The 26,985-nt window shown below is 43.4% G+C and overlaps 1 protein-coding gene across 1 annotated transcript; it reads right to left on the reverse strand.

Moving 5' to 3' along the window:
• Positions 1-15,535: 15,535 nt before the first annotated feature.
• Positions 15,536-26,859, reverse strand: NPTX2 (neuronal pentraxin 2). The gene is made up of 5 exons (XM_026116211.2): positions 26,255-26,859; positions 24,634-24,850; positions 20,824-21,068; positions 18,967-19,146; positions 15,536-17,181 (listed from the first exon to the last, which is right to left on the reverse strand). The coding sequence occupies exons 1-5, from the start codon at positions 26,705-26,707 to the stop codon at positions 16,954-16,956; spliced, it is 1,323 nt and encodes a 440-aa protein (XP_025971996.2). The 5' UTR covers positions 26,708-26,859; the 3' UTR covers positions 15,536-16,953.
• Between the last annotated feature and the right edge of the window lie 126 nt (positions 26,860-26,985).

Consider the following 26,985-nt stretch of genomic DNA (forward strand, 5'->3'; position numbering starts at 1 on the left):
CTGAGCACTTCAAACTTTGTGTAAAATACCAGTGACTGGAAAGGGTTCCTCAAACAAGGATCGTTCCCAAGGTCCAACTTAAGTTTCCCAATTACAGCTACTGAGGACAGGCCTCTGAAGATGCACAGCTGCAGATCCTGCGTTTCGTCTTAACACCACCTTTTCCTGATACTTCCCTTTACGAACAGAGATGCAGTTTGTGTATAAATACCCCAAGATCATCTAAAACTACAACTGATTGCTTCTAAAAAACATCTCAGTATACGATAGTTAGCTGGGGGAAATCAGCTCTAGGGATGCTCAAGCAAACTGTGAAACCCAGAAAGTAACTGGTAAGAAAAGCACGCAGATGCCTACTAGAACGTGATCCAAATTAAAATTATTCTTAAGAAGGGAATCACATTTAAAAACAAAACAAAAACCACCACAGTTAGAGAGCCAGAAGAGACTAAGGGCACTTAAAATTTCTTGAACGAAGATCTCGCTCAAATCAAGCCCCAATAAAACCTAGAGGCAGTTTCAGAACCTAAACCAGCTGAAGGCAAGGGCACTTCTCACATCCCCAAATGCAGGGATGCTTTTGGGCTTCCCCACGACGCAGACAAAGGGCACGCAGCCGTCTAGCTGGAAATACGTAAGATGGGTCCGTTCTTCGTGAACGGCAGCTGCTAACAAGCAGCTCGGAGACTGCTTCGCCGTTGAGTGGACGGCAACAGCACCAACAGCCCCACCTGAACTGAGGCACCTCTTCAAAAGCTTTGTTATCTCCTTCCATACGGGGAGGTGTTAATCCTTCCCAAGAGAGGGATCACCTCTCGCCCTGCAGCCCTTGCTGGACAACGTCTACCTGTGTCCAGTTGCTCCCCTGGCTCCAAGCGTGCCCCAGACCAGCACAGTTGGAGCTCTGTCTTTAAACTCCGCAGTTTAAAGACAGAAACAGTAGCGCCGAGCCCTAGTGAGACAAGTTCTCAAGCGGCCGCACTTGATTATTAGCCAGGGTGTCAACGTGAAACATTACGTCTTCTAAAATTGTTTGTTAGCAAGCACAGGCACACTAAATATTGAAGGCAGCGTTACATGATCTATTGCTTAACGTAAATTGCTGGGAGAGAGCAGTACACTCATCTGTTGAACGTATAGCTTGGTTCAGCTTAAAGGATCATTGAATAACAAATCAAGATATAGCAGTATTAGGCACTGTTTATTCCACAGCACAGTAGAGAACGCATTTAATGATAATAAAACAACAAGGAGACCCATGATTTCTGTAGCAGTTGTCTTGAAGCCACTTATGCAGCAGCGTGTGTAGAGAACAAGGCTCAACCCTACATAAAAGAAGTTGTGCACAATGTGGTTTTGGAGAGATTGAATCCAATTCTAATCTTGCTGGTGTAGTCAGGTGCAAATACATTGAAGGCTTTGGGGCATCACTAGCCTAAGACTAACGCAGGAAAGATCAGCAGTAAGGAACACGCTTAAAAGTTATCATGGAAAGAGATAAGAAAAACATCATCCATTTCTTCTGAAGCCTCCTTTTCCTAAAACCAGCTGGTTTTCTATGCTGTGGAAATAGGTATCAGCTCAAAATGCTATATTTAAAGTGTAGTGTTAGTTTAGATATATTTTATTTGTGAAGTGGAGGGGAGAAGATAAGAGGGGAGACATTCTTGGATCCATCTCTCTCCCAACTTCTGAGTTCCCAAAACACACACCACTTTGTGACTTGATTCCATTGCTACTATTTCTTTTCCACAGTTACCGTGTCCAAGGGCAGCAAAATCCCTTGGTTCCCTCCAAGAGGCCACCCTCAACCCTTGTACTGTTGATACCTAGAAAATAAACCTACTTCATTGTGTCCATATCGATTTTTGTAGAGCTGGAACATCTTTGGGAAACAGAGTTTACAACTCGAATAAAGATGATCTGATTAACTCTGCAATTGTACTTATTGCTACTATATCCCTTTTTTCTCCTTAAACGGATTATTGATTTAGAATTTATAGCAACTTAAATGTAACAACAAGATGTGCTGTGCACAGAGATAAAGCAAAGAAAGAAACATTCGCTTTTAACAGGGAGGACAAGATAATACCTATCTGAGCATATAAATGAAGATGAGCAGAGCTATTAAAATAACTGATTTAGAAGTATCTTCTTGTAAAATCCAGGGATCCATATGCTTGATGGTGGTCTGAGGGCTGGGTACCAGCCTTCACCTGGTAGAGCATAACCACCCTCCCTGGACACGCTTCCGTCCCCAAAATGAGTGACCAGTCCTGGTTAGACACAGGCACAGAGACAGGCTGAGCAGGGAGGAAAAATATGAGAATTACCAGAGGTCAAAGGGTTCAGGCACTCAGTTTGGAGTGATGACGGCAGAGTCATCCCCAATTTACATCAGCACAAAGAAAACAGATCAGGCCAGTCACTTTTCCTACCTCATAAATTAGATTCTTAGAAAAGCTGGGACTTTACAATACTTGCATATGTAAAAAAAGCATACTCATATTTAACACTTGCCATTATTACTCACCCCTGAAGTATTATTATTACCATTTTTTAATACTGGAATACAACTGCCTCTGGAGCAAGGAGCAGCAACCAGGTAGCACGCATTGTGGGGTAGGAAGCAGCAGAAAACCACAGCACAAGCTGTCCTCCTTAGTGGAGCTGCTCTGCAGAACCGATTCCTCTACCCGGAATTTGCATTAATTTGCAGGGGGGGTAGGAAAAAAAACACACACACACACACACACACGCACACACCCCTGGCTGGTCCTTCAGGAAGGATGGGAAAGAGGGAGGACACAAACAGAAGAAACGGCAACACTGGAATTGATTCGCTTTCTTTTCCCCATATACTGGTGCGATTCAGATATAACAAAACTTGGAATTAATGCACGTACTTTAACAAAATACCAGTCTCAAGTCCAATTCTACAGTTAATCACATGCTGAAACATTTCCCTGAATTAGGCTGGGGGTATTTATTAATGATGCAAAGTGATCCTTCTATTTCAATTCCCATGAGACACAAAGTTTATAACATGCACATCACCAAAGTTAAAAAAAATTTCAAAGAGAAATACTGAACAGGAATTCAATGCTAAACCTGGGCTTTCTGTAGAAATCTCAACAGAATGTTAATGGAGAGAACTACCTATGTATAGGGAAACAGCATACGCTTTATTGAACAGTCTGGGAGATCCAGCTCCTAAGGAAAGGAGGAGGAGAGGAAAAAAAAAGTAAAAGGGAACAGCTATTGATCAGCTCTAGGGGAAGTGCTGCAAAAAAAAAAAAAAAAAAGTACACACTGGTTAGGTAGCTGAAGACTACTAGGTTTTGAATTTTAAGATATTTATTATGTTAAAGTCAATGCTAAATGAATTAAAAGTGGGGAAACCGACAGATCTTCAAAAAAAGACATTTACAGGGAAGTATCAAATGATTGTACGTTCCACAGGGATCCATCCTAGGCCTGGCATACTCACCACTGTCATTCGTGATTTTGAAATAAATACATTTTTGACCAGCAGTGAACTCACAGACTACAGAAATGTCTGGACAGTAGTAAATAATGGTGGAGGGAGGCCAAGAGAGTGGCCTAGATGGCTTAATAGATTGGGCTCTTTCCAATAAAATAGGTTTTAATAGAGCCAACACAAAGCTATATGTCCAGGAACAACAAGCATGCAGCATGGGAAACTGCATCCTGGAAAGCAGACCGAATAAAGGCTTTGGACAGCATAAAGAACAAGCAATTTGTTAGGCATTCCCAGTGGCAAAGCAGTCTAATGCAATCCTTGAATATATGAATCCAAGAATAGTGTCTAAGAGCAGAGGTTATTTGCCTTCTCTGTAGGGCACTGGCAATAACCAATTCCTGCTTCAGATCTCATGTCGAAGAAAGACTCATGATAGCACAGGAAAAAGCCACAGAAGTGACATAAGGGCTGCAGAAGATGCTCAGAAATGCTTGTAATTGCTGATATGACAGACAGAAGACAGCCACAGTTGACTCACAAGGAAGGTGTCCAAGAAACAAGTGTGACAGAGGCCAACGACTGAAAACTGAAGCCAGACAAATTCAAATTTAGAAAAAAGGCATGCTGTTTTAATGGTACCCTGAGAGGACTGACTGCTGGGACACACTGCAGAGGGAAAAGGGGGTTCGGTGTCTACTGACAGCTTCAGACCAGGTCACTTTCTAGGAGATCCATTTTACAGAACAGATTGCAATGCTCAATAGAGAAATAACTGGGACCTGTGAGGATCTACAGAGCTTATTACTGGAGAGATATTTCAAGCTGAGAACTACAGTTTGCTTTTCTTTGGCTACTGTTGGGACCAAGGAGTTCTTATATTTCTATGCTAGTGTTTTTAGGAGTAGACAGTGTTCAACAAGGAACATAACTCTTCAAAACCCCCTCCTCTGTGCATAAGGGCGCAAATCCAGCCCACCTAACATTCAACAGCTTGCTGTAGCACCAAAGTTACGAGCACACTCATAATTGCCAGTCACGGAAAGAGAAGAAGGCATTTCCAAACAAAAGCAGCTCAAATCTTGAGAGCTTCTTCAGTACATCTCTCTTTTCCACCAGCTATGGAGAGATCCTACAAGGACTATATATTCTTAAGTCCCTTAAGAAGAACTGGTTCTAATGCTAGATATGTGCATGGGGTCTAAACGGATGCTTCACAGTGCCACGAGGTTTTGGGCAGCCACACCTGGCCCAGGCTGGTGACCTTGGTAGGATTTTTGCAGCTACAGCTTTCTCCTAAGCCAGGTTCTACTCAAATCAAATGCTTCCGTTTCACTTTTAACACTTGTGTAATGACATTTTTTTCCCCTCCATTGTGCACTGCTTGGCATTATTAATTTCAACACAATAGTGCCTTCTATTAAAAAATTCATAATCAATATCATTGCCAAGTGCTGATGAGCAGATGCTAAGCAGCATTTAAAGATTACAGGACCAAGGTAGGTCAAGTTATTTTAGTTCTCCTCTCTGGAATCTAGAAAGCTCTTTTAAGCTGATTTTATGACATGAACCCGATTGCCTGCTTTCATTACTAGAAATTCACCATATATAATCCCCTTGTTTCACGTGACAGTGTGCCGAATGACACATGAGTGTTTCTCTTGCTTCATTTTAATCAACCAGCTGTGGCTGTATTCAGTCACCTTTACCAGAGAAAGGGCCTTCTCTCCCTATGACTTCATCTAGATAATAAATTAATATGCAGAAGGAGATCAGACCTGTAGACAGTTGTACTGCAGTGTTGATTCAGTTCTATAATAACAACAGTCTGTGTTTGCATCAGTGACCCAGAATGCACGTAAAGAGTTTGGATAAGTCCAAAAAATAATGGACAATAAAGCAAACTGCACTTGAAGTTGAACGGAGCAGCACACCATCTGCATGCCAGTTCCAGAAAGTACCCAGGACAGAAGGGCTTTCTGGGTGGAGCATCTAGCTAAATCTAGCAAGAGAGCAGAGCCTTCACAAGAGCTCACTTCAGCTTTACGAGGCTGTTTGCACCTCTCCAAAGGAGGACTGAGAAAAGCAGCCAACAGACTCACGGCATAGCTCTCCGGAGGATCGTCTCTCCATAGGCAGCCCAAGCACACATCCCTCCCGGGCTAAAGCTAACTTTTGTGACCTGTCCCAAAATCTCAGCTTCAGGGTGGACCTGCATATGTCATGTCCAGCTCGAGAAGTGACATTTCAGCTGTCAGGCAGAGGACAGCATCTCAACTCCGAGGTGCTGCCTTAGCAATCAGACCCAGAGGAGCCCCTCTACTTCTCAAGAGTTAAAATAACTTGAGCCAGCAGAGTTAGGCCTGATCCAAAGTCTGTTGAGATCTGGACATACTTTGTCATCTTCCAAAGGTCTCGGGTCAGTCAAACTAGCCTGGTACTGTTTTACTCTCCAATTAGCTTGGCTGCTCCTCTTAATAACTTTTCCTTCCTGCTTTTATTCTGCATCTGGCTTTCTCCTACTTCACGTTCTTACCACGTGCAGCAGTTAAAGCTTATGATGGTACAACTAGCTCGAATGGGGAGGGAAGGAAAGAGCAGCAACGGGTGCCATTCTCATCATTTTTGTACCAGTAGGAAGTGCTGGGTAACAAAGTCTGCCAAGAGACACAAAACCTCTGGACGGATAGATTGGTCTTTTAGGAGCTATTACATTGAGATTTGGGAAACCTCACCCAATTGCTTTTATGGAACAAATCAGTAGTCACAATGAAGTTTACATTTCCTTTCCCCCATGCTTTTTAGAGGGAGATAGAGATGAAACCAGAATTACACACATTGAAGTATGGCCTCTGCAACAGTTATAATAGCAAAATATAGAGCAGACATGAGTTTAATGGTTCTATTCAAGCAGTTTTAGCTCCTAGGGGATGCTTCAGAAACTCAGCTGAACTCAGCAGCATAGGCTTTGATTTCTTTTTTTTCTTCTTTTTTTTTTCCCCCCCCCCTCCTCCTCTTCAAATTCAGGAAACAATTTAAATTCCAGGAGTGCTAAATTGACCTTGTATTCTCCTCTGCTTGCCTGCTAATTAGAGTTTAACAAGTTGTACTTCTAACCCTTCATAATGGGTCCTGAACAGAAAGTGATGCAAATGTGAACTGATCGGATCAGAGAGCTTTGCCCTACCATCAATTTTTACATAAATCCAGATGGGACATCAACAGGAGTTTTGCAGACAGGGGATGGCCTAAAGCCAAGAAGAAAACAGCACTAATAAATCTTACTGTGGTCATGTTGTTCTGTTATACTTCCATCCTTTTTGATGTTTAAAATATTACAGCAATCCCCATCGGGGGCGAGGCCCAGGATGTAATTTCATTCTGTCCTAACGCCTTCAGCTGACAAGATTGTGAACAGGCAAGTTCTACTCAGAGAAAGCAGCACAGCCTCAGCGAACCAGGAGTGTTTGCACCCTCAGAGATAAACTATGTGTTAGCAAATACAGCATATAGTAGCATAGACCTTAATTAAAATCAAGTTGAAGTTTCCATTTAAGCACTGACAATGCAACGTATCAGTGATTTTTTTGCAGGGACAAAGCAAGGTTGTCTTAAAAAGCAAAAAACAAAAACAAAAAAAAAATCACACACACACAAAGAAACACCACCCCACACTTAGTCTTGATTTTATTTCTGTAGCTGGATTTCTTAAGTTATACTTGGAATTCATGCACCTTCTTATGCAGCACCAAACTAGACTCTTCTTAGGAGTGTAAATTGATTAAACAAAGGTTTGCAGGGGTCTTCTCTTGAATTTATATTTTTCAAAGCCAAAAAGCACATAGCAATGTTTTAATAATTTCTGAAATTCTGCTCTGAATACAGTTAAATAACAAAAGAGCTGGTGCAATAGATTTGTTGCCAGCCACTATCATGGCACGGCTAACCCAAGATACAGAGGTGTCAAAGGGACACTGAGTGGTGTCCGTAGCAGGGCGTCTCATTAGTGACCTCGGTGGGGTCACACAGCATAATCAGGCAGCTCTGAAAGTGCCACAAATTTTTTTCTCCCCTCAAAAGAAAAGAAGAAACCAGCTCACCACCCCTTGCACGCTGCTTGCTTTCGGAATCACGATTATCCATCAGCTCTTCAAGACACTCAATATACCTACACTGGTGACCAACAGGCTTTTATGCTTAACTTTGGGGAAGAACAAGGTAGGGTTTTGACCAGCTTTTCCTTGGAGTTTTCCACATGAACAAGTCCTCATTAGGAGTGAAAAACATCCGAGATTCGGTATGCTACATATTGCATAGGATGTGGGGAACAGGGGGGTCTACACCCAAAGTCCATTGAAGCAGAGGGACCGCTTGCAAAGTTTCAACAGATTCCCGATCAGCCCATCACGCAGTTGATTCCCTGTGTTTCATGAACAGCTGGAACTGCCAGATGTATGCTAAGCGGTGAACAAACATTTCTTGATACCACTGGAAAAGAGCTAGCTGAAGCGTCCTTCCTGCTGGCATCGCCCTAGAACAGCACAAGAACCATTTGCAAGCCTGACACAGGTTTCTACAGCAACCCGCTTTCCCCTGGGCGTTTAACCGCTCTAGAGCTTCTGCTCTGCGTCTGGAAAAGCAGCTGACTCCTCCCGGCAGCAGAAAGGGCTTTCTCACTCGTGCACCCACAGGCAGCGGGACGAGAACAAGCACCGCTGAAGGCAGCTGCCGCGGCGCAGCCTCCCCAAGCACCAACTTGACCTTCAGGCAAAGTCGGGGTGGGAGACGGTGCTTTCTGTACCCGCAGCGATCACATCATCTTAGCTGTCCTGAAAGGACAGTCAAGCAGACATCATTTCCAATTTCTACTGCTGAATTCAGAGACAGCTTTTCCCTTATCACACACATTGCTTTGGGCACAGGTTTTCTCTTTTTCCCCGCCTCTCCTCCAAATGGGTTATGCTGTTTCACCCTCCTTCCCCATCCTTCAAGTGTAAAAAGGCTGCTACAATGAACGGGGGAAAATAGCTACATGAGAGAAGCGACACTTCTTAGCTCCATGAACGTCACTGAAATCAGCATCCCTCCTGTGGGGAGCAAGGGTACGAATGACCAGCAAGGGTACGAATGACCAGCAAGGGTACGAATGACCAGCAAGGGTACGAATGACCAGCATCGGACTTCAAGCAGTTAACAGAAAACCAGGACCCAATTCATGAGATATTAATATGAACATTGCTATTACTTATTGCAATGAAAGTAGATTATTTTTTAGTCCCTACCCTAAGTGGGGACTAACCAAATTCCTCCCCTCCCCCCCCCTTTTTTGGTGGGGGGGGACAACAAACAAACAAAAATCCCACAGCCCACCCGCCAACCAAAATGTTGCCCTGAGATTTACTAAGCAAATGTCAAGTATCATCCAGCTCCCCACAAAAACAATCAAGAGGGGGAAGGAAAGTTAATTCTTTAATTAAAAAAAATATATCAACTGCCTTCTCTTGCTTCTATAATTCTTATTTATAATTTTTTGCCATATCATAATAGGGACCCAACAATTATAGTACAAAGCAGACAGGAGCACATTCCCCCTCTAGCACATATAGCCCATCTTGAAAGACTCCTCTGCTCGCAGTCTCCTCAAAGTTACTGTATAGAAATAAAAATATTAAATAAAAAAGGACATAGATGCCAGTGATTCAGAGTAACCCTCTCCAGCCTGTGTTTTTAGAAAATAATTTTAAAGTCACACCAGATTTTTGTTTCATTTCTACCAGCATGTTCAGACTCGTCTCAAACAGAGTCTCACTGAAACCTATGGCAGTTTTGCCTTCAGCATAACCAGAAGAGGAAGCTCAGTCCTGGTTATTTACCCTAGAGACATTAGTATGCCTGAACCAGAAGGGTGTTAGAGGGTATACCCTCACATTGGCACCACTAGGCATATCTCAAGTTAGCTTAGAGCTGTCCCTTTCCAAGCCCTACCCACGCTGTGGTATGGACCGGATCTTGCTACGCTTCTGGGACTTGGACACCACCAAGTGCCAGCTCAGCTCACAGACCAGTTCGGGATGGGCCCTCCAAAACCTCGGCCTTGGTCGGCAGCGGTGGGACCGGGAACTGTCAGGTAGCAAGAGGAGGTCCGAGAATCCCCGCCGGTCCCTATGGCTTCCCAAGGACCAGGAAATCCCTTGCCCAGGCGTGCTGCTGCGCGCAGACCCGCGGCCGGCCCCACTCCCATCGCCGGCGTTGCTCTCCGTTTGCACTGACACAGCCCGGGAGGCCTCTGCTCTTCAGTCGGTTGCTCTGCTTTGCACATCCTACCTCCACTTGTGCATACAAAGCCCTGCCAGCCTGCAGCCAATTCCCAGAACAAATAGGCTGGTTTCTATTTTCAGCAAGAGCCACTGTCATTGCTTGGGCTGGCGTCAAGGCAATGTATTTTTTTTCCCCTTACAAACCCCAAGTGCAGGGAAAGAGAAAAAGACACTACTCTCACGTAACTTGTTAATTTAAAACCTGGCACGCTGGCTTTAACAAGCACGAGTTGTGTTCAGTCCTGAACACTGTTTAAAGCTCTCCCAGGCTGACCTGCGCAGTCAATGGTGCCTGAGTAACCATAGCAGCACGTTCGAGCAACACCAAATACTTGTGGAACAAAACACAAAAATCCAGAAGTGGAGCGCACACACCGTGGATCTCGGGAAAAAGCGGCACAGCCACTAGCCAAAGCAGCGGGCTTGCCGATGGGCACGAGAGCGGAGTTACGGCTCCTCTTCACTGCGACAGAAATGGGAGGGCTGAATCCAGAGGTCACGATGGGTAAGCAGGAGTGCTAGCACAGCCACCACATTAAAATGATAATACAGAACTATGTGAGTAAATCTGGCAACCAAGCCAGGTCTGGAAGCCCCCAGGATTGTTTGGCTATCAGTGACCACCACGTTTACTCAACTGGCAAGTTACAATTATCTTGTAAATGCCATTTTTCCATTTGGCCCCCAGCAGGCCAGAAGCCCTGAACTCATCACATTAACAACTGTTTTCCAGCTGTATTGGATTATACTTGCAGCATGGAGGTATTTACCTACTGCAATTATCCCTGGAGCTAGAAGTAGCTCCAAGACCTTAGAAGCCTTGAAAAAGCTAATTAATGCACTGCCATAAATAATTTGCTCTCTTAGGAAGATATGCACTCTCTAAACAGTAAGCAACAGCTTTCTTTAATGGAAAAAAGAATGATTTGCCAATGCACATCTGTATTTTATTATAGGTGTTTATCAGCCACTTATAATTGGTCATAAAGAAAGCGATCTGACTTGTTAGAAGAGGCAACAAAAAAACACCCTAGTCTAAAACACAGCATATTCCTGCCAGCTCCACCATCCCTGGAAAGCAAATATAGGTCTGCTCCATTTTGTCAGTCACAAGCCATCTCCTCTAGAGAAATCGCACACTAAATTAAGAGCCAGCGCAGATCGTCTCTCACAAGACCCCTTTGCAGCTAGCTGCAGGGATAGAAAAAGGTGGAACTGAAAAACCTCTTTCCAGCTTGGAGGCAACTGCCTTCTCTGTCCCTGCTGAAACAGGGGAGGAAGCCAATTGCATCCTGTTACAGAAAAAAAAATAGCTACGTCCAGGACCACAGCTCAAAGGCATGGCAGGATTCCCACTGCGGACTGGCAGCAATGCACCAAGCATAACCACAAAATGCAAAGTTGTTATAAATCACCTGCCTAGCTAGTGCTGTTACTCATGAGGTTTCAGCCTATTCTTTTAGGCATAAGGCCACCCCGTTTAAGTGGGCTCCCTTTTGTCCATGGGGCTCAGGAAGGCGGGCTTTTGTTTTTGACATAAGCCTAAACTACCAACTCCATTGCAATAGCATGAGGATTTTAAGTTAATCGTGAAGCTGGTTCCAGGCCCTTTGAAAGATAATGTGAAAGAACTTCTGCTAACTTAAAAGCCTCATAAGCCCTTCTAAGAAGCATTCACTCAGTTACCTTTCTGAATACTTACGCATTAATTATTAGGATTATTATTAATCCATATTAATAAGATAAGCACCCCAACAGCCCTTTAGGGGCCTCAGTGCTCCAAAAAACAGTGGAAAACATCTGCAAGCATATTTTATTCAGAATAAGACCAGATTATGTGCCACAGATGCTAGAGACCGTCCTTTTCAAGATAAGGTCTGTTCTCAGTGAACTAGTAGAAGCTGACCAGTAGCAAGCAAAGGAGCAGGCAGCTTTTAGAAACACTGCTCTTCATCCTTCACATGGACAAAGTGCAGCTCCTGGGGTGCCTCAGCCCACGGCAGGCACCTGGGAACAGCGTCGTTCAGAGCTGGACTGCTGGGAGACACTGCAGGTGACATGCCAAAGGGGGTTTGGTTTATTTATTTAAAAAAAGAAAAAAGAAAACAAGAAAACCACAAGTAAAAATTCCTCCCAGTTGTATCAAGCCACAAGGGAGCTTCTGTATTTGAAACCTTGCCAGAATATCTGCCTTTACCCATCCCAGCCCCCCCCCCCCACGGAAGAGGAAACTGACCTTTGAACTTCTTGTCCAAATTTATATCTTGCTAAGTGCAGACTTTTAAAATAGCTATAGCCGGGGTGCAATTAATTCAGTTCTTCCCAGGAGAGTTTTAGCTCTGTAAAACTTAAGCAAACACTCCTATATTATTTAAGCCTTATAGCTAAACCGCAAACACATTAGTAGTGTCCAGTTTATCTCTCTGTGACACGCCTCTCCCCTCCCAAAAAGGTGGCGTTTTGGTGAAAGTTCTCCAGAAAAGTCCTTTTATACCTCCAGGTCCCAAAGCCCACAGACTCCCTGGCTACCGACTGAGACCTTTCATTTCAACAGGGACTTGGACGCTAGCCGGCTCTCTCCATCAGCAGAGCTCTTCTTCAGCAGGGATCCTTGCTGTGCCTGTCCCCAGACTCCCACAGCAGCACCCAGGGAACATCATCTGCAATAAGAGCCTCAACTGGGCCTTTTTCTCCCGTAACTGGACTCCCCAGCAAAACTCAGGGTCTCCTGGGGGATGACACAGCAGAGGAAGGCTCACCTTCCTTCCCAGCCTGGATAACTGATACCAACAGGTTGAGGAATCCTTGTATGTAGAGACAGCTGTCATTAGCAAAGGAGAAATAAAAGTCTAATCCGCAGTTATATAAACTCTTTTCGAGAGCAATGACTATTCTGACTGAGAAAAAGCCAGCTTTTAAAAAAAAAAAGAAAGCAAATACAATGCACCAGCTTTGCACTTCAGCTTTAGGAAAGACCTGTGAAAAACAGCTCTCCAGAACAAAACAGAATCAGTTACTCTTGCAGTCTCACATATTTGAACACCAAGAACCTGCATGTAACAACAAGGGTAGAACTCAATTGAAAGGAATTACTGTGGTCTTCACCGCATTTCTGAGACCTGAATATTGCCGTTACTTCAGGCTTATATGAGCCTAAGAAAAGACTCTTGCCTCCTGTTGGGTCCAGCAGCCACCACGAAGAGGGCTTCAGTTAGGATGAAGAGAACCCAAAATATTCTCACGAAAATTGTCTTTTCCAGGTAACTCCTGGCCAAAACTAACAAGCAAGTGTGACCTACCAGAAAGTCTGAGCAAGGGAGTAGGCCTGTTCACAACGGGATCCTAGGGGCACAGGGGTGGTCCTTTTACACACAGGAGTAGTCAGCTCTACTTAGACCGCAGGTTTATAGCTAAAGCCCTCAGACAAGTAACAAGCATACGTTGGTATGATCTACACTTTTCTAATGGTCAGCCAGCTAGCCAAAAATATCTACACATATTTGAAGGAATATCACCTGCATTCAGACATACCCATCAAATGCCAGACCCTGTTTGTTGCTCAACAGCCATTAAATGCATGAAATATATATGAACAGAACAGTGCAGCACAGAAACCAAACAGTGCTCCCATCCAAGGGAGTCAACTGGAGACTTAGCCAGATCACAGCTCAAGGTTGGTTCATTAGGATCATGGATACTGGTCTTAAGAGCCCTAGCTCTATCTATGTTTAAACAGATTTTCTAAAAATTCCCATTATTGCATGTTCCAAGTGTTGTAGCTGTAAGCCAGTTCCCCGTAAGTTATTACTTCTGTGTATTCAGAGCATTTTGGGAACTGAAGGTTATCTCATCACTTCCACACTCCATAAACAATATAGATGCTGGAATATGGTAGTTTTTACTCCTGTTTTGCCATCTGCTTCTATATGCACATAAAACCTACAACTCCCAGAATCTGGAGCAGCAGAATAACAGCCATAACTTTTCATTGCAAGATAAAGGTACCACCAAAAAAATAATAATAATAATAATAATCTATTTCAATGAAAAAGGTAGCATTGCATAAAAGAAAGAAGAAAATAGTAAAATACAGAAAAAAACTTCTCAATGGAACACATACTGCTTAGCTTTAGCTTTCACTAAAGAGCATCTTTAAGAAAATAGCAACAATAAAACAAGCCACACAGCAACAACAACCCAGTTTGGTTATGTAACCAGTCAAAAACAAAACAAAACAAAACCCTCCAGAGGACTAAGCTGTTTATCTTTAGCAGAGACATAGCCATCCCAGGTCTAAGGCAGATTATAACAGGACAGATGTCCCCAAACACCCTCTCACCTGAGCATCTTGACATACCTTGGAAAAAAGCAACTATTTCTAGTATTGATTTCTGCGCTGAAAAGAAGATCCATCACACTCCTCTGTGGTTTAGCCTTTTCATGTCGTCCTTTGCACAACCAGAGCAGAGCCCGAGGACAGCAGCCAACCACTCACCAGCAACAGCCCAACTAACAGCAGTCCCACCAGATCAGCCCTACCCAGGAGCACCAAAGCAATCAGCACCCCCACCCACAAACACCTCCTCCCACATGTGCAGCCTCTTACTCAGGTGTTTAGTGTTAAAGTCAGAGCTAAAGACAGACCTAAGAGTGAGAGCATCTTTAAATAACTCTCCAGCTAAGGATCAGCATGGCCAATTGAAACGTAAAGACCCTTTGCTTCTCTCAAACAAGGAACAAATACAAACACTGAGCTAGTGTTTAATGATGGATAAAGCACAGTGTCCTAGCATACAAGAAAACAGCCAGGACAATTTCACCATTGCAGATTTCAGCCTGTTCTGGAAGTGCAAAAGCTGTTTGCTAAGAGGGCAGACCTCAGCACAAAGAAATCCAGACTTCAGTTCCTAATAGCTTATTTAGGAAAAAACTGATAAAGAAAGGTGGATTGAGGAACAGCTTGATGCCTCCGTTGCTTTCCTGCCCACATGAGATAAGAATGAGATCTTGCACTGAAGGCTTGTTTTGTTGGGACTTTAAGATCCTTTTTTGGGGGTGGGTGGGGGAAATCACTGTTGTGGGGTTTTTTTCAAACAACCAGAATGAGAACGTTTGGAATTTAGCCCATAACCCAGCACTGCATAATGCTGTTTCTTACAAACGTCAAACCCTCCCTGTCTGGAGGAGGGTATGTTAGGGCTGGAACAATGGCTCTGCCCCAGCTGGCGGATCTCTTGCAGAGAGGGAGCCATGAACCTTTCAGTTTATGAAGCAGAGCATTCGGTTTATTGTCAGACCCTGTGGACACCAGACTATACAACTTGCACAGCTGTAATGACTTTGCTAGCACCTTTCAACAACTGTTTTCATTTTGCTTGCTGAACTGTTCTTTTTACACTGGTTGGAGACCCAGTCACCTACAACCACTACATTCACCCAGAAGCAGATCATACTTTGTTTCTCACTACTGTAAAAAATATATATATATATATGTGTGTATATATATACACATATATATGAACATAGGTCCCATCCCACTCCAATGAAACTGTCACATCTCATGCCACCCCATCAGAGTAGTGCCACGGGATTGGGTCCATCAGAGCACAGTGGTAGGAGACAGGTCAACTTCTTGTATAACTGCACTTCTATCAGTCTAGAAAGATATTAGCAAAACTCATAGCAACTGTGAAAAAGAACATTCAGTGTCTTGTGTGACTACAAAGGAATTAAAGACTCATTTTACAGTGCATTTTAATTAAAAGTTCATTATAAGAATTTTCTTTTAAGAACAGCGTACTACATATTAATGGAAATATGTAACTTTATCCTACAAATGGGACTTTCACCATATTGTTCTTACAATTCAAAACATATGAAAAATAAAATATGATATTTAGCTTTATAAATTACCCCCACCCCTTTTTAAATCCTTCTTCTTTAAAATAACAAAAGTATTAACTCTTTCCCGGTACAGTGCATTTGCTATCTGCGAGCCACAAACCAAGTAGTCACATCAATGCCAAGAAAACAGCAACATTGTTTGCAAAATATTGAGAGAAAATGGTAAAAAACAGAGTAGTCAGCCCAGTGCTTACAGAAGAGACAATCAACAAGAATTGAAAAACAGCACATTTTCATATTACATAGGACCATTATAACATAGAAAACATTGTAGAAGACTTAGGTTGGAAAAAGATATAGTGATTCTCAGCAAGCAGAAACTGAACTTTGGCACTTGCTCATAAAAAGGCCTTTCAAAGCAAAACAAAACTGAAATTCACTTAATCACAGCTTGTATACTTAAGAAAATAAAGACATGGACTAAAGCAAGAGAAACAATAGAGAAAAGTTTACAGGTCAGGTCACCACAAATTCAGTACATTCAGCCTACAGAAAATACAAATAAAATCATTCATCCAGCCAGCTATATGGAGATCCAGGCTAGGGAAAGACAGGCTTTGGGACTGAGCCTCACCTGAAGCATCTCTTGATTTCAATGGAGCTATGCTGATTACACAGGCAGGGAATCCAGCCCTTTCTTTGAATTTAACTACAATAGCATTTACATCAAATATACCACCTCTCTGTCATAGAACAAGGATTTCTAATTTATAAATTAAAAAGCAAGACCATTGCACTCCAGATAGCAGCTGTTCTGCTCTACCCATGGTTGAGTCATCATCACTGTAGTCTAAGGATTACATAATTTCTTTAAAAAGGGCTAAAAAAAGTATTGCTTGAATTCGAAGGGGGGAGGATAGAAGGGAGGGAGAGATCCAATTTAGCCTGTCAGTGCTTTGTCAGCACTGCATGTTATCAAAAGGTGTACTACAGTTAACATGTACAAGGCTGCTCCCCCTCCCTGCCAGAAGAACTGATGTGCTAAACTAGGGCCTAACCCAAAAGGCTATCGCAGACCAAAGCACGTTTTGGACAATGCTGTAAGTAAGGGCTGCTCTAGCCAAGAGGTGCTTCTTTCATTGTCAGGCTCACTGCCCCAAACCACCAGCTTTCTTTGCACCCAGGCGGTTTACTCAACTTTTTATTCTTCGGAGCAGTTAGGAAAGGGCAGAGAGAGGAAAAATAAGTGCTTTAGATTGCACAAAAGATTGTCCTACTAAAATGGGGCACTTAAATGGGAAACGATTGCAGCTATAAATCTAGCAGGCGCTCTTCACACGTCTCCACAGGCCACTTGGTTGCACCTCCAAACACATCAACATTATTATCAACCCAAGGTATGATGTTGCCAGGCATGTTGGTAGAGCAGTTGGCAATATTCATGATGTCTTCAGCTTTTAAGACCCTGTCCCATATATTGAATTGGCTCATCTCCCCGACGAAGGCTTGAGTTGCATCAAATCTTCCTCCTACTGTGTCCTTTAGGCACATAAGAATTAGGATTAGATAAGCAGGTTATATCAGCATTTTCTTCTTCAAACTTGAAGGTCTCTCCCCCCCCCACCACCACTCTGCTAGAAGCAGATGAAAAGAACACAGCTAGATCACATAGCTGAGCAACTCCAAGCTTCTAGAAGGGCCACTTTGAACACGACATTTAAAAGCTCAGGTCTGAAATATGCATGTCAAAACAATTCCACAGGACAACTTCAGGGAGAACTACATCAATGAAGAGGATTACTCCAAAAGTTTTATGGTTATAGATTAAACTGCAGACCTGGACCAACTGTCTGTAGGGGCTGAAGACAAGACCTTTGGATCTAAATATACAGGCTTCTGCTGTCCATACCAGATCAGTTACTCCAACTGTAACTGCATAAGCCTCAAATGTTTATTTGCTCCACCCACTACTCAAGGACAGATCACATACCTTGTGTGATCACACTAACATGAAATTGATAGCACAGGACAGGTCAAGCATAGTACAGGCAGGCTGCATGGGGAGAGTTACAGAAAAGCTCTATCAGCCCTTTAAAGTTGAGCTGGAGCATCTGCTATGTAAATTCAGAAGCCTAATGCCCTTTGTCAAATGTCACTTATGTTGGGGATAAGGATCTACTGAAATAAGGATCAGGACAAAATTAGTTTTTCATTGCCTCACCCAGTTGTTAATCTGGGAATGTATGTTTCCTGCTATTCATTATGATCAATGATTTTTGGTAAAAGAACAAATATCAAGGTATGTAATCAAATGCAAGAATAGGAAGATAAAACAATGAAGATAAACAGAGCCACACAATTTATAGACAGTAGTTTAATGAAACATTTATTAAACAAGAGCAAGATTCAAAATCCCTTATTTCTCCTTATTCAGAAAGGATTCATCCTCAGCCTCATGAATGCTTTGTATTGGCTATACCAATATTCAGACATCAACATTTGCACTGGGAGAGTTTACATACCTTAATCAGAAACCAAACGTAATGCAGACTTCACTCCTTTGACTTCAGACTTGCCTTTAAAGTAGGTATCAACTTTTGAATTAGTGGCATAGACTCCACTACTGTAAAGCTTTTCAGGTATGTCAGACAATTCTCCCTAGCAGACACATCTATAGAAGATGGTGATACACCCACAAGCACTCCAGTGCCCATGGTTGTTGCTTCCCCCACTCTCATACACACAGTTTCTTTGGTCTATTCTGGGGCTCTAAGAATAACATTTGGCTATGCTTGGGATAAAGGGGGGCGGGGGGAGGGTGAGCAGAAGAAAAAAAAAAAAAAGAAAACAAAAGCCCACAGCAACCTGCGAAGAGGGATGGGCGATTCGGCTTAAACAACCACCAAGCAAGTATTGTACTTGGTCCACTTTCAGGCACCTCCTTTTTGACTGCACTCAAATACACATAACAGGTATGGCCAATTCTGTCCTTTTCTTAACAGCTTGTTATCAGTAATCTAGTTCAAGGACTTCATTTAAGGTATGTCAGATCACTGATGAAGTTTCACTGTAGCATGAAGACTGGGAGCAGCTGCAACATGAATATTCAGGATATTCATTAAATGAAACAAAGCATACAAGTGTGCAATTGCACCAAGTATTTGCTGCTTTGTAAGATTTTCCAGATACTAGATATGCAGCAAGACCAAGGGTTTACTATAAATGGGAGAAATAACTTTCATGTAACTCTTTGTTTGGGAACTTTGATTTTTCTTTTGGAGAGTTTTTTTTAAACCCTTGGAACACACTGTGTCTTTCACTCACCTGCTCCTGACCAAGGATCAGGACACCTCCAGGTTTGATTGGGTGCCACGGAGCTAGATTCTCTCCGGTGCCAAGCTTCTCTCCATCCTGAAAAGCCTCCCACATGCCATCTCTGGTTGTCCACGTTACACAGATATGATGCCATTTTCCATCACTAACAAAGAGAGGGAGCTGGGCAACCTACCAAAAAAACACACACATGCTGAAGACTGAGTCTAGCAGTTCAAGCACAGCATTTATCTACTCTGTTCTCAGAGCCATAAACTGCAGAGGCAGAAGTTAGTTCCCATTCAAATCTTTACTTTGTCCCAGCTGATAGTGACTAGGAATCATCTCCACAATTCTGTATATGAATGCACTGGAAATTCAGGAATACAGGCATGCTTTTTATTCCAGCTGTGAGCCACTTCAGCACTTTTATCATTTGATCACAGCTGGAACAGTCTAAGCTGCTATCAATCCACTGACACTGCAAATTAATCTGCAGCATCTGTTGTTACATAAGTTTCAGAGCTTAGCCCTAACTTTCCATCCAGTTTTCATGCTAAGTTTCCCTTCGGTCTGGGGTTTGCCCACACCATTTGTGTTAAGGACTTGACAAGTAGCTCTGTCTGCTTCCAGTAAAGCTTGTGGGAGCTGCATGTAGGGCTCCAAATGAAGAGGGATTAAACTCCTTTAGGAACTCGATCTAAAACTTACTGAAGGCAGCAGACAAACACAGTGAGTGGGCTACACAGCAGCTCTATAATATGGGAGATAAATAAGGAAAACCATTTAGCCTCACACAGAATATTAAGACAACTGACAAAATATTGAGAAAGTTACAGCTAAGGAAGGATAAGCAGACTCAATTTTCCTTTCCTTCCACAAATCATTAAAAATAACCAGTCTTTCACTGTTACTGATTTGAGAGGATGGTAGGACTGTTAAGAGCCCTTAACTAGCCACGTGACTGAACCACCCAAGTTTGTGCTATAGCTTTGTAAACACCTGATCCCTAAGAGAGCAGTGAGTTACTAGGAAACCTATCAGACCAAGGAAAACAAGGGATGGTGCCTGAAGGCAAGTTATGCTGCAATGCTGCCTGGCTAGGCTAAGAATCTAGTTTTGCTCATATTGATTCAAAACAAGTAATTTAACTATCATCAGCTATTTACATTTCACAACTAGCCCAAATTGAAGGTGAGGAAAATAAAAGTATTTATAATCTGTTTTAATGACAAGCTTCAACGGTTCTGTTTTTCCTCAGGTTTAATTCTGAAGCTTGTCAGAAGCCACCAGTGGTGTGAAGTAGTGAGGGACAATTGTTACTTTTTGCATCTACACAAACTCTGAAAAAGTTGCATTTAAATTTAGGTCTGAGAGTCAGACATATCGAAACCAACCTCGGCTGTCTTTTGCTCTGCTTTGTGCCACGTTAATTCTAAAATTTAGATGTTAAAATTAGAAAGAAAAATACTGCAACTGGCTGAGATCCCACAGGTTTTGTAATAATGTGGCTTCAAAAAAGAATTACTCCTTTGTTTTTCTGAAACAGAAGGGATTCAAACACAGGAAGCCAACATCTGCTTGTTATTTTAGAGGACAAGCATAGGTTTGTGCTCACCTAAATATGTTGTCTTGTCTCAAGCAACACAAATCTATGTGCCACTTGACTTTGAGTGTACTTTTATGAACTTGCAACAAACATATACATAGTCAAAAAAGGACACGCACACACTTTCATCTCAAAAGCCCTGAACTGGCTTCTCTCAGGGAGAATAAGAGAGTTGCCAGAGAGGTACCAAGGGTTTGGGCCTTGAAACATCCACTGTTTTTCTGACCATGTAGACTAAAAAGCAGGTTGTTGGTTCTCACCTTATCATTAATTAGAAGTTCAATTGGATTATTCCCCCATTCTATGAGGACAATTTCATTAGCCTGCCCAGGAACAGCATATGAGAATGGAGTGCCAATTCCAGGAGAAGCACTTGATCTCAACCACAAACACACAGTGAAAGCATACAGCTCTGGCAGAGTCTTCTTGATCTTCCCATATAAATAGTTTGTGCGAAGCGGAAGAGACACTTTGAATTCATCAGGCGATTTAAATGCACTGTTACCTAGAATTACATTGAGGAAGAAAGAACATTTTGTTTAACATGTATGTAATTCAGGTTAAGAACATGTTTGATATTGGTTATCTTTCTAACTTTATTCAATTTACAGAAGGTACACAAAAGCTACACTCAAGAAATAGTTGAATGTTGTTTTTCCAGAACATTTAAAAATACAAGAGTTTGTATATTCATCATGCTAATTACTTAGTTTATTTTTTCCTGCTCATCCAGAGCAATGGCATGCCACTAACAAGAGGCTGTTAAATATTTTCCTTTTTCATTGCTCAGTTTATGGCTGGAGGCCTTCTTATTTCACACCATTCAAACCATTTTAAAGATACGCACTGTTATTAAACAGATTCTCTGGTAGGCTCATTATTAAAACAGAGTTCAAAAATATAACATTTCCTCCTACTACTCCTACACAATGCGCTAGCAGCATTATTCTGACTTTACAGATAGCTGGCTGAGAATCAGGTTGACTCTCATTTTGGATGGCCAATCTGGAATAACTAAAAGTTGATGCACTCCAGAACACTTAGTAGAGCTAAATTCAGTAGAATGAATCTCCATTCCATAGACAACTCAGGAGACCCGAATCAGAACAAAGTTCAAAATGACATCAACAAAAAATGCAATATAAAGTTGTGAACTATCTAAATATTAGATATCTGCTTTACTATAAAAGCAGAAATTAATACTATTTTTTTCTAGAAGATGTGATAGAAAGCCAGAAAAATCCCTAAAAGATTTATGAAATTAAGAACTCTTACATCAAGACTTTATAGTAAGCTGCACCACTCTGCATTATATAGTAGTTTATATACATGCAGACAACTATATCAGAAGCACAATTTTCTAGATTTAAAAAAAAAAGAAAAATCTCACATTGTGGCACAATATAAAACCCCATGTTTCTGCAGTAGAGTTAGCGCATCTCCTTCAACGTTTTTTTGTTCTTCCGTTTCTTATCCATTTCCTTTACTCACATTCCTGAAACAAATTCAATCCCCTTGCCATATTTCACACTACGATCCTAATGAAGAGCTGTTGTCACAAAAGGTTGCCACAATTTTCATATGTAATTAACTGTTGGCATTCTCTCAGCTCCCGTTCTCAGAATCGGCTGAAGTGTTTTGACTGCATTTTTCACAGAAAGAGGAGGTGGAAAAAAAAAAAGCTTGTCTGATGCTTGCATCTGTCTTGATGAACTTGTAAACCAAAGACTGAAATATTCTAAACTTACAAGCAAATGAAAGTAGGATCTTAGTTATTTCAGGAACCTCCACTAGGCTGGCACAACCAATCTCAAATATAATGAAAGGAAATAAATATACTCCATTAAGAACATTAGTCACTGTACAAAAAAGTTCTTCTTGTTATACTTTAAGTTTGTTCTCATGACTTTAAAACATCCAAAACTCCAAATGATAACAAGATCTTCCTATTCTGGGCAATGTGCGCATGCAGTGAGACAGTTATTTGCCCAAAGGATGTGAATTATTTTTAGACAAGACAGGCAAGAAATACTGTTATTCCCTTCCAGAGAAAAGCAGAACAGATTTAAGAGATAGCTGGAGGCTTGTCCATGACTCCAGCAAAGTGAGGAAGCAAGCTGAAGCCCAGGCAACATCAACCACAGGATCATTCTTCCATTTCAGTCCTGCTTTTTAATGCACCATTCACCACACTAGTTGGAGACAACTGGTGAAGTTACCAGAGACTTTGGGAATCATGACAGCTGTACAAACTTCAAGCTCTTCCACACCCACTAGGGACAGACGGGCCAACTGTCACAGCTACAGAAAGAAAGCACACACACACTTCCCCACCCCACCCCCCCAAGAAAAACCCACACACAAGACAACTTCCTCCCAGAGCTCACACTTCAGCCACCTTATAGAAAGGTTACTTCTTCCTCTTACTTATATAGTCTCAGGACAACCATGAGGCCATGGCACTCCAATGTGTTGACAAGAATAGATGCTAAATGATAGAGTACTTGAAATAAGAGCACAATAGCAATGCTGACTGCTTTCAAAGGATGGAAAAATCACTTCAAATATTACTGATTTATTGAACTTTGTAATCTACAAAATCATTAAGTTCTTTGATTATTATTACCCTCACCTTGATTTGTCTGAGGAACCAAAGGCACAGAACAGCTAAGCAAACTATATTTAAATAGACAGCAAATTACACAACCAAAAAAAAGCCCATGTCTCAGTTCCTGGCCCAAGTTCTTCCCATCTTTGGAGACTAGTAGGAAGACAGCCCTCTCCCCCCACACAAAAAAAATATAGGTGGGAAGGGGCTATTTTTTCCTAGGTAAATTACGCATTCTTGTTCTGATTCTCCCACCACTGCCTTTCTCTTTCTGATGACTTACTGATATGAGTCACTTCTTTCAGAGATGAGGACTAGCAATACTTGCCACATAAGGCATATTAACACACTACCAGTTCACCAGAATTTTAGTTGCAGTCTGGGTTTCATCTTAGCTCTCAGGAAAGCAATAAATGACAGAGCCATTAGAAGATTTCTTCTTCCTCCTTCCCTTTCCCCATCCTTCACACTTTTAAAATGAAAATAATACATACTGTATTATACAAATGGATCCATTAGGCTGCACTTTAAAATTCATGAGCTATGTATGTCTGCACCATTTTGAAAGCATGTTCATTAAGTTGCTTTTAAGCAGTGAGCCCATTCACCTTGGGAGATCATTTAAGAGCAGTAAGACTGGGCAGCAATGTTTAGCAGTACTCTAGTTACCACAATCCACTACACGCTCCACTCTGCATGAGTATATTGTCAATACAGAAAGACAGTCCTGTTCAACAGCTCATTTCCACGGGCATTTGTGATTCAAATAAACTGACTCTACTCAAGCATACAGATCTCAGTAATTAATCTACATATCCAATTAAATAGCTAGAACTAAGAATGTCCCCCACTGGCACCATGTGTAACCTACTGTAAACTCCAAAGGCTGTATATTTGGGACAGGACAACTCAAGGGTCTGCAGTAACTCAAAGGCATGGCCAACGACGAAAAGGAAAGATTTTTATCCCACTTGCTTCTAAAACAGCAGACAAGGGTTCCAGTATAAGATCCTATTCATTACTTCAAAGGCAGTTGTGCTCATTAAGCTTAGCCCATGTGATTTTCAGTTCACATGATGCAAGGCAGCTCTACTCACAGGTATACATGACATTATCTAGGTATTCAGGACACCACTACCACTACCATACTTCCCTCCATTCCCACCCACACCTTATATACACCTTTTCATCCCACAAGTGGGAAGACATTCACCTTAACAACCCACACAATTACACATGCCAAGGGAAGAGACAGGAAAACCAAGCCATGCAGAGGCCTGTCAAACAGGAGGTCTGTGACAAAAGCAAAAATAGAATCCAGGTATTCGTACTGTCACCTACTATTTAGTCCAGCACCTTAATCAGAAGGGTGCTATATTTCCCTCAAGGCACACATTTAGACTGCCGTACTGGAAGGAGCATTAATCAGTCTAGGGAAGCATTTAGATCCTGTACAGATTACCTTTTTCTAATTCAGACACTCTTTCTAGCAATGCATTCAAGGCTGTCTCCGTCTTTTGCCGGTGGGCTGACGTCTCATTGTGAAGCAAAGACTTTTCATCCTCGAGCTCGGCCACTTTGCTCAGGAGTTGGCGCTCCAGGTCCCCAAGCCTCCGCTGTAGCATCTCTCGAAGCTCAGTAGGCAGCGCTGCATATGACACGTTGGCTCGGAGTTGGTGCTTTGGGAAAAGTTTACAAAGTTTACAGTTTCTGGTTTAGAAATAGCATAAAGCATGAATACATTCATGTCTCAAGAAGAAGAAAGGTCACCAAGATCTCCAGCAACTACAAAAGAGGCATGGCTTTTTAGCCCTTGTCATGTTCAGTGCTTTTATCAGCACTGTAACTAAACAGCTCCTGAAGCAAAAAGACATGTTTATTAAATGTTTCCAGTGTCTCATATCAAAGAGTCTTCGTACATTAATGTTCAATAAAATCAATGTAGGAAGCCAGTTGCAAATGCATCCCATTCATATGGGGACTAATGTGCAACACAAGTTTTAGCTTTACTTACTGCAAATGATATAGTCAGCCTAAGTAAACAGAAACTCTTATTCTTTTTATTTAAAAAGCTGAACTACTTCTAAAGCAAATTGCTAAGTTTAGCTAAAAAGCTAAATTACTTTTATTTAAACTGAAAAAACCCCACTCTCTCAAGTAACACCAGTACCTTTAAGGAGCACTATCTACCATATTATTCTGGTCAAGTTTTCCTTCCTCAGTCCTAAAAAGCAATGCCAATACGAGATGCTTCAAAAAGACAGCAGCAGTATTAAGAGGATATTACACATCCAGTTCCTTCAAAACGGTACTTGAAAAGGAAGTCCAGCATCCAGATCTTCCCACAGAAGAACCTTTAGGAAGTTCTTCTAAATCCTCACAGACACCAGGGAATGCTTGGAGGCTCTCAGGACACACACAGAGCTGCCATGGTCTGGAAAGTGAAGCAACATCCAGCACCATTCCTGTCAGGACACCTTCTACCTGAAATTTTCTCCTCCCCATGAGTGCCACTCAGCCACGGACACCATCCAAAGGCTCCTGGAAATCATTTATCAGCAGGCTTGGACCAAAGCCCCTTTATATTCACACAATTATTCCGCACCACACTCGTGCTGTTGGAGGCCAGCTCTAAATAAAGCATCTCATCTTCACAAGCTGTCCAACAGTCTCCTCGTGACCGCTGCCACTTGTTTGTCCAGCACCATATGCCAAGGTCCTGGTGCCCAGGATGTCAGCGTTACACCTGAAACCCTAGGAAGCCACATTCCCAGAAACAGAGACTCAGACACATCAACACAGACACCGAGCCGGTGATGCTGAGGGAAGCCGCACATCCTTCCCCAGCCGAGGGGGGACACAGGGAAGAGCCGTCCGGTGCCCCCACCCTCCTTAAAAAAAGCGATAAGCATCAAGGAAGCAGGACAGACCAACCACACAACCCCCCCCCGTGCCTCAGCCCGGTTCAGCTCAGCTCCGCGGGAGCAGGCGCTCGGGCTGCACCCGCCCCGCGGCCCCGCACCGGGCAGGTGCCGCCACCGGCGCCTCCAGCCGCCCGAGCCCCCGGGCCGCCCCCGCCCTACCTCCAGGCTCTCCAGGCGGTCCTTGAGCGCCTGCATGGTGCGGCTCAGCTGGTCGATGACCCGCGCCGGGTCCCGCGGCAGGTCGCCCATGGTGTCCTTGCCCTTGCCCTGCTCCTTGCGCCACGCCGCCGTGGCGGCCTTGCCGTCGGGGCCGGCGGCGCCCTCGCAGCGGCTCAGCTTGCCCGTGAGCTCGCGGATGGCGTCGCGCTGGCTCCCGATGGTCTCCTTCTGCTGCAGGACGGTCTCCCGCAGCTGCAGCACCGTGGCCCGCAGCTCCTCCTCGGGGGGCAGCGCGCCGCCCTGCATGGGCACCGGGCAGCCCGCGCCCGCGGCGTCCAGCGGCAGCGAGGTGCACACGAAGCGGCTGCCCGCCGGGCTCTCCGCGCCCCCCGCCGCCGCCGCCCGGCCGCCCGCGGCCACGGCCAGCAGCAGCCCGGCTACCACAGGCAACATCCCGGCCGCCGCGGGGGGCAACGGCTCATAGGGGGCGGAGGGGACGCCGGGGCAGCGCGCTCCGCCCGCCGCCGCCCTGACCGGGGTCCCGGCGCGCTGCCGCCGCCCTGACGGGAGCCTCCGCACTGCCCCGCCGCCTCGCGCCGCACCACACTCCCGCGCTCCGACCCGGCCCGCCCCTTTTATAGCCCGCGCGGGCGGCGGGCGGGGGCGCCCGGCTCGCGCTGCGCGCGCTGATTGGCTGCAGCCGCCGCTGACGCCGCGCGGTCCCCGCGGCC

Source organism: Dromaius novaehollandiae, chromosome 14 (assembly GCF_036370855.1).
Source record: "Dromaius novaehollandiae isolate bDroNov1 chromosome 14, bDroNov1.hap1, whole genome shotgun sequence".
Lineage (NCBI taxonomy): Eukaryota > Metazoa > Chordata > Aves > Casuariiformes > Dromaiidae > Dromaius > Dromaius novaehollandiae.

What these genes read in the sequence shown, in the direction of transcription:
- NPTX2 (XM_026116211.2), bottom strand. Translation starts at nt 26,707, where the DNA reads ATGTTGCCTGTGGTAGCCGGGCTGCTGCTGGCCGTGGCCGCGGGCGGC. An exon ending in AACTTCTAATTAATGATAAG is followed by an intron (nt 19,147 to 20,823) that starts GTGAGAACCAAC and finishes TTTTTTTGGTAG; the next exon opens with GTTGCCCAGCTCCCTCTCTT. An exon ending in TGATCCTTGGTCAGGAGCAG is followed by an intron (nt 17,182 to 18,966) that starts GTGAGTGAAAGA and finishes ATGTGCCTAAAG; the next exon opens with GACACAGTAGGAGGAAGATT.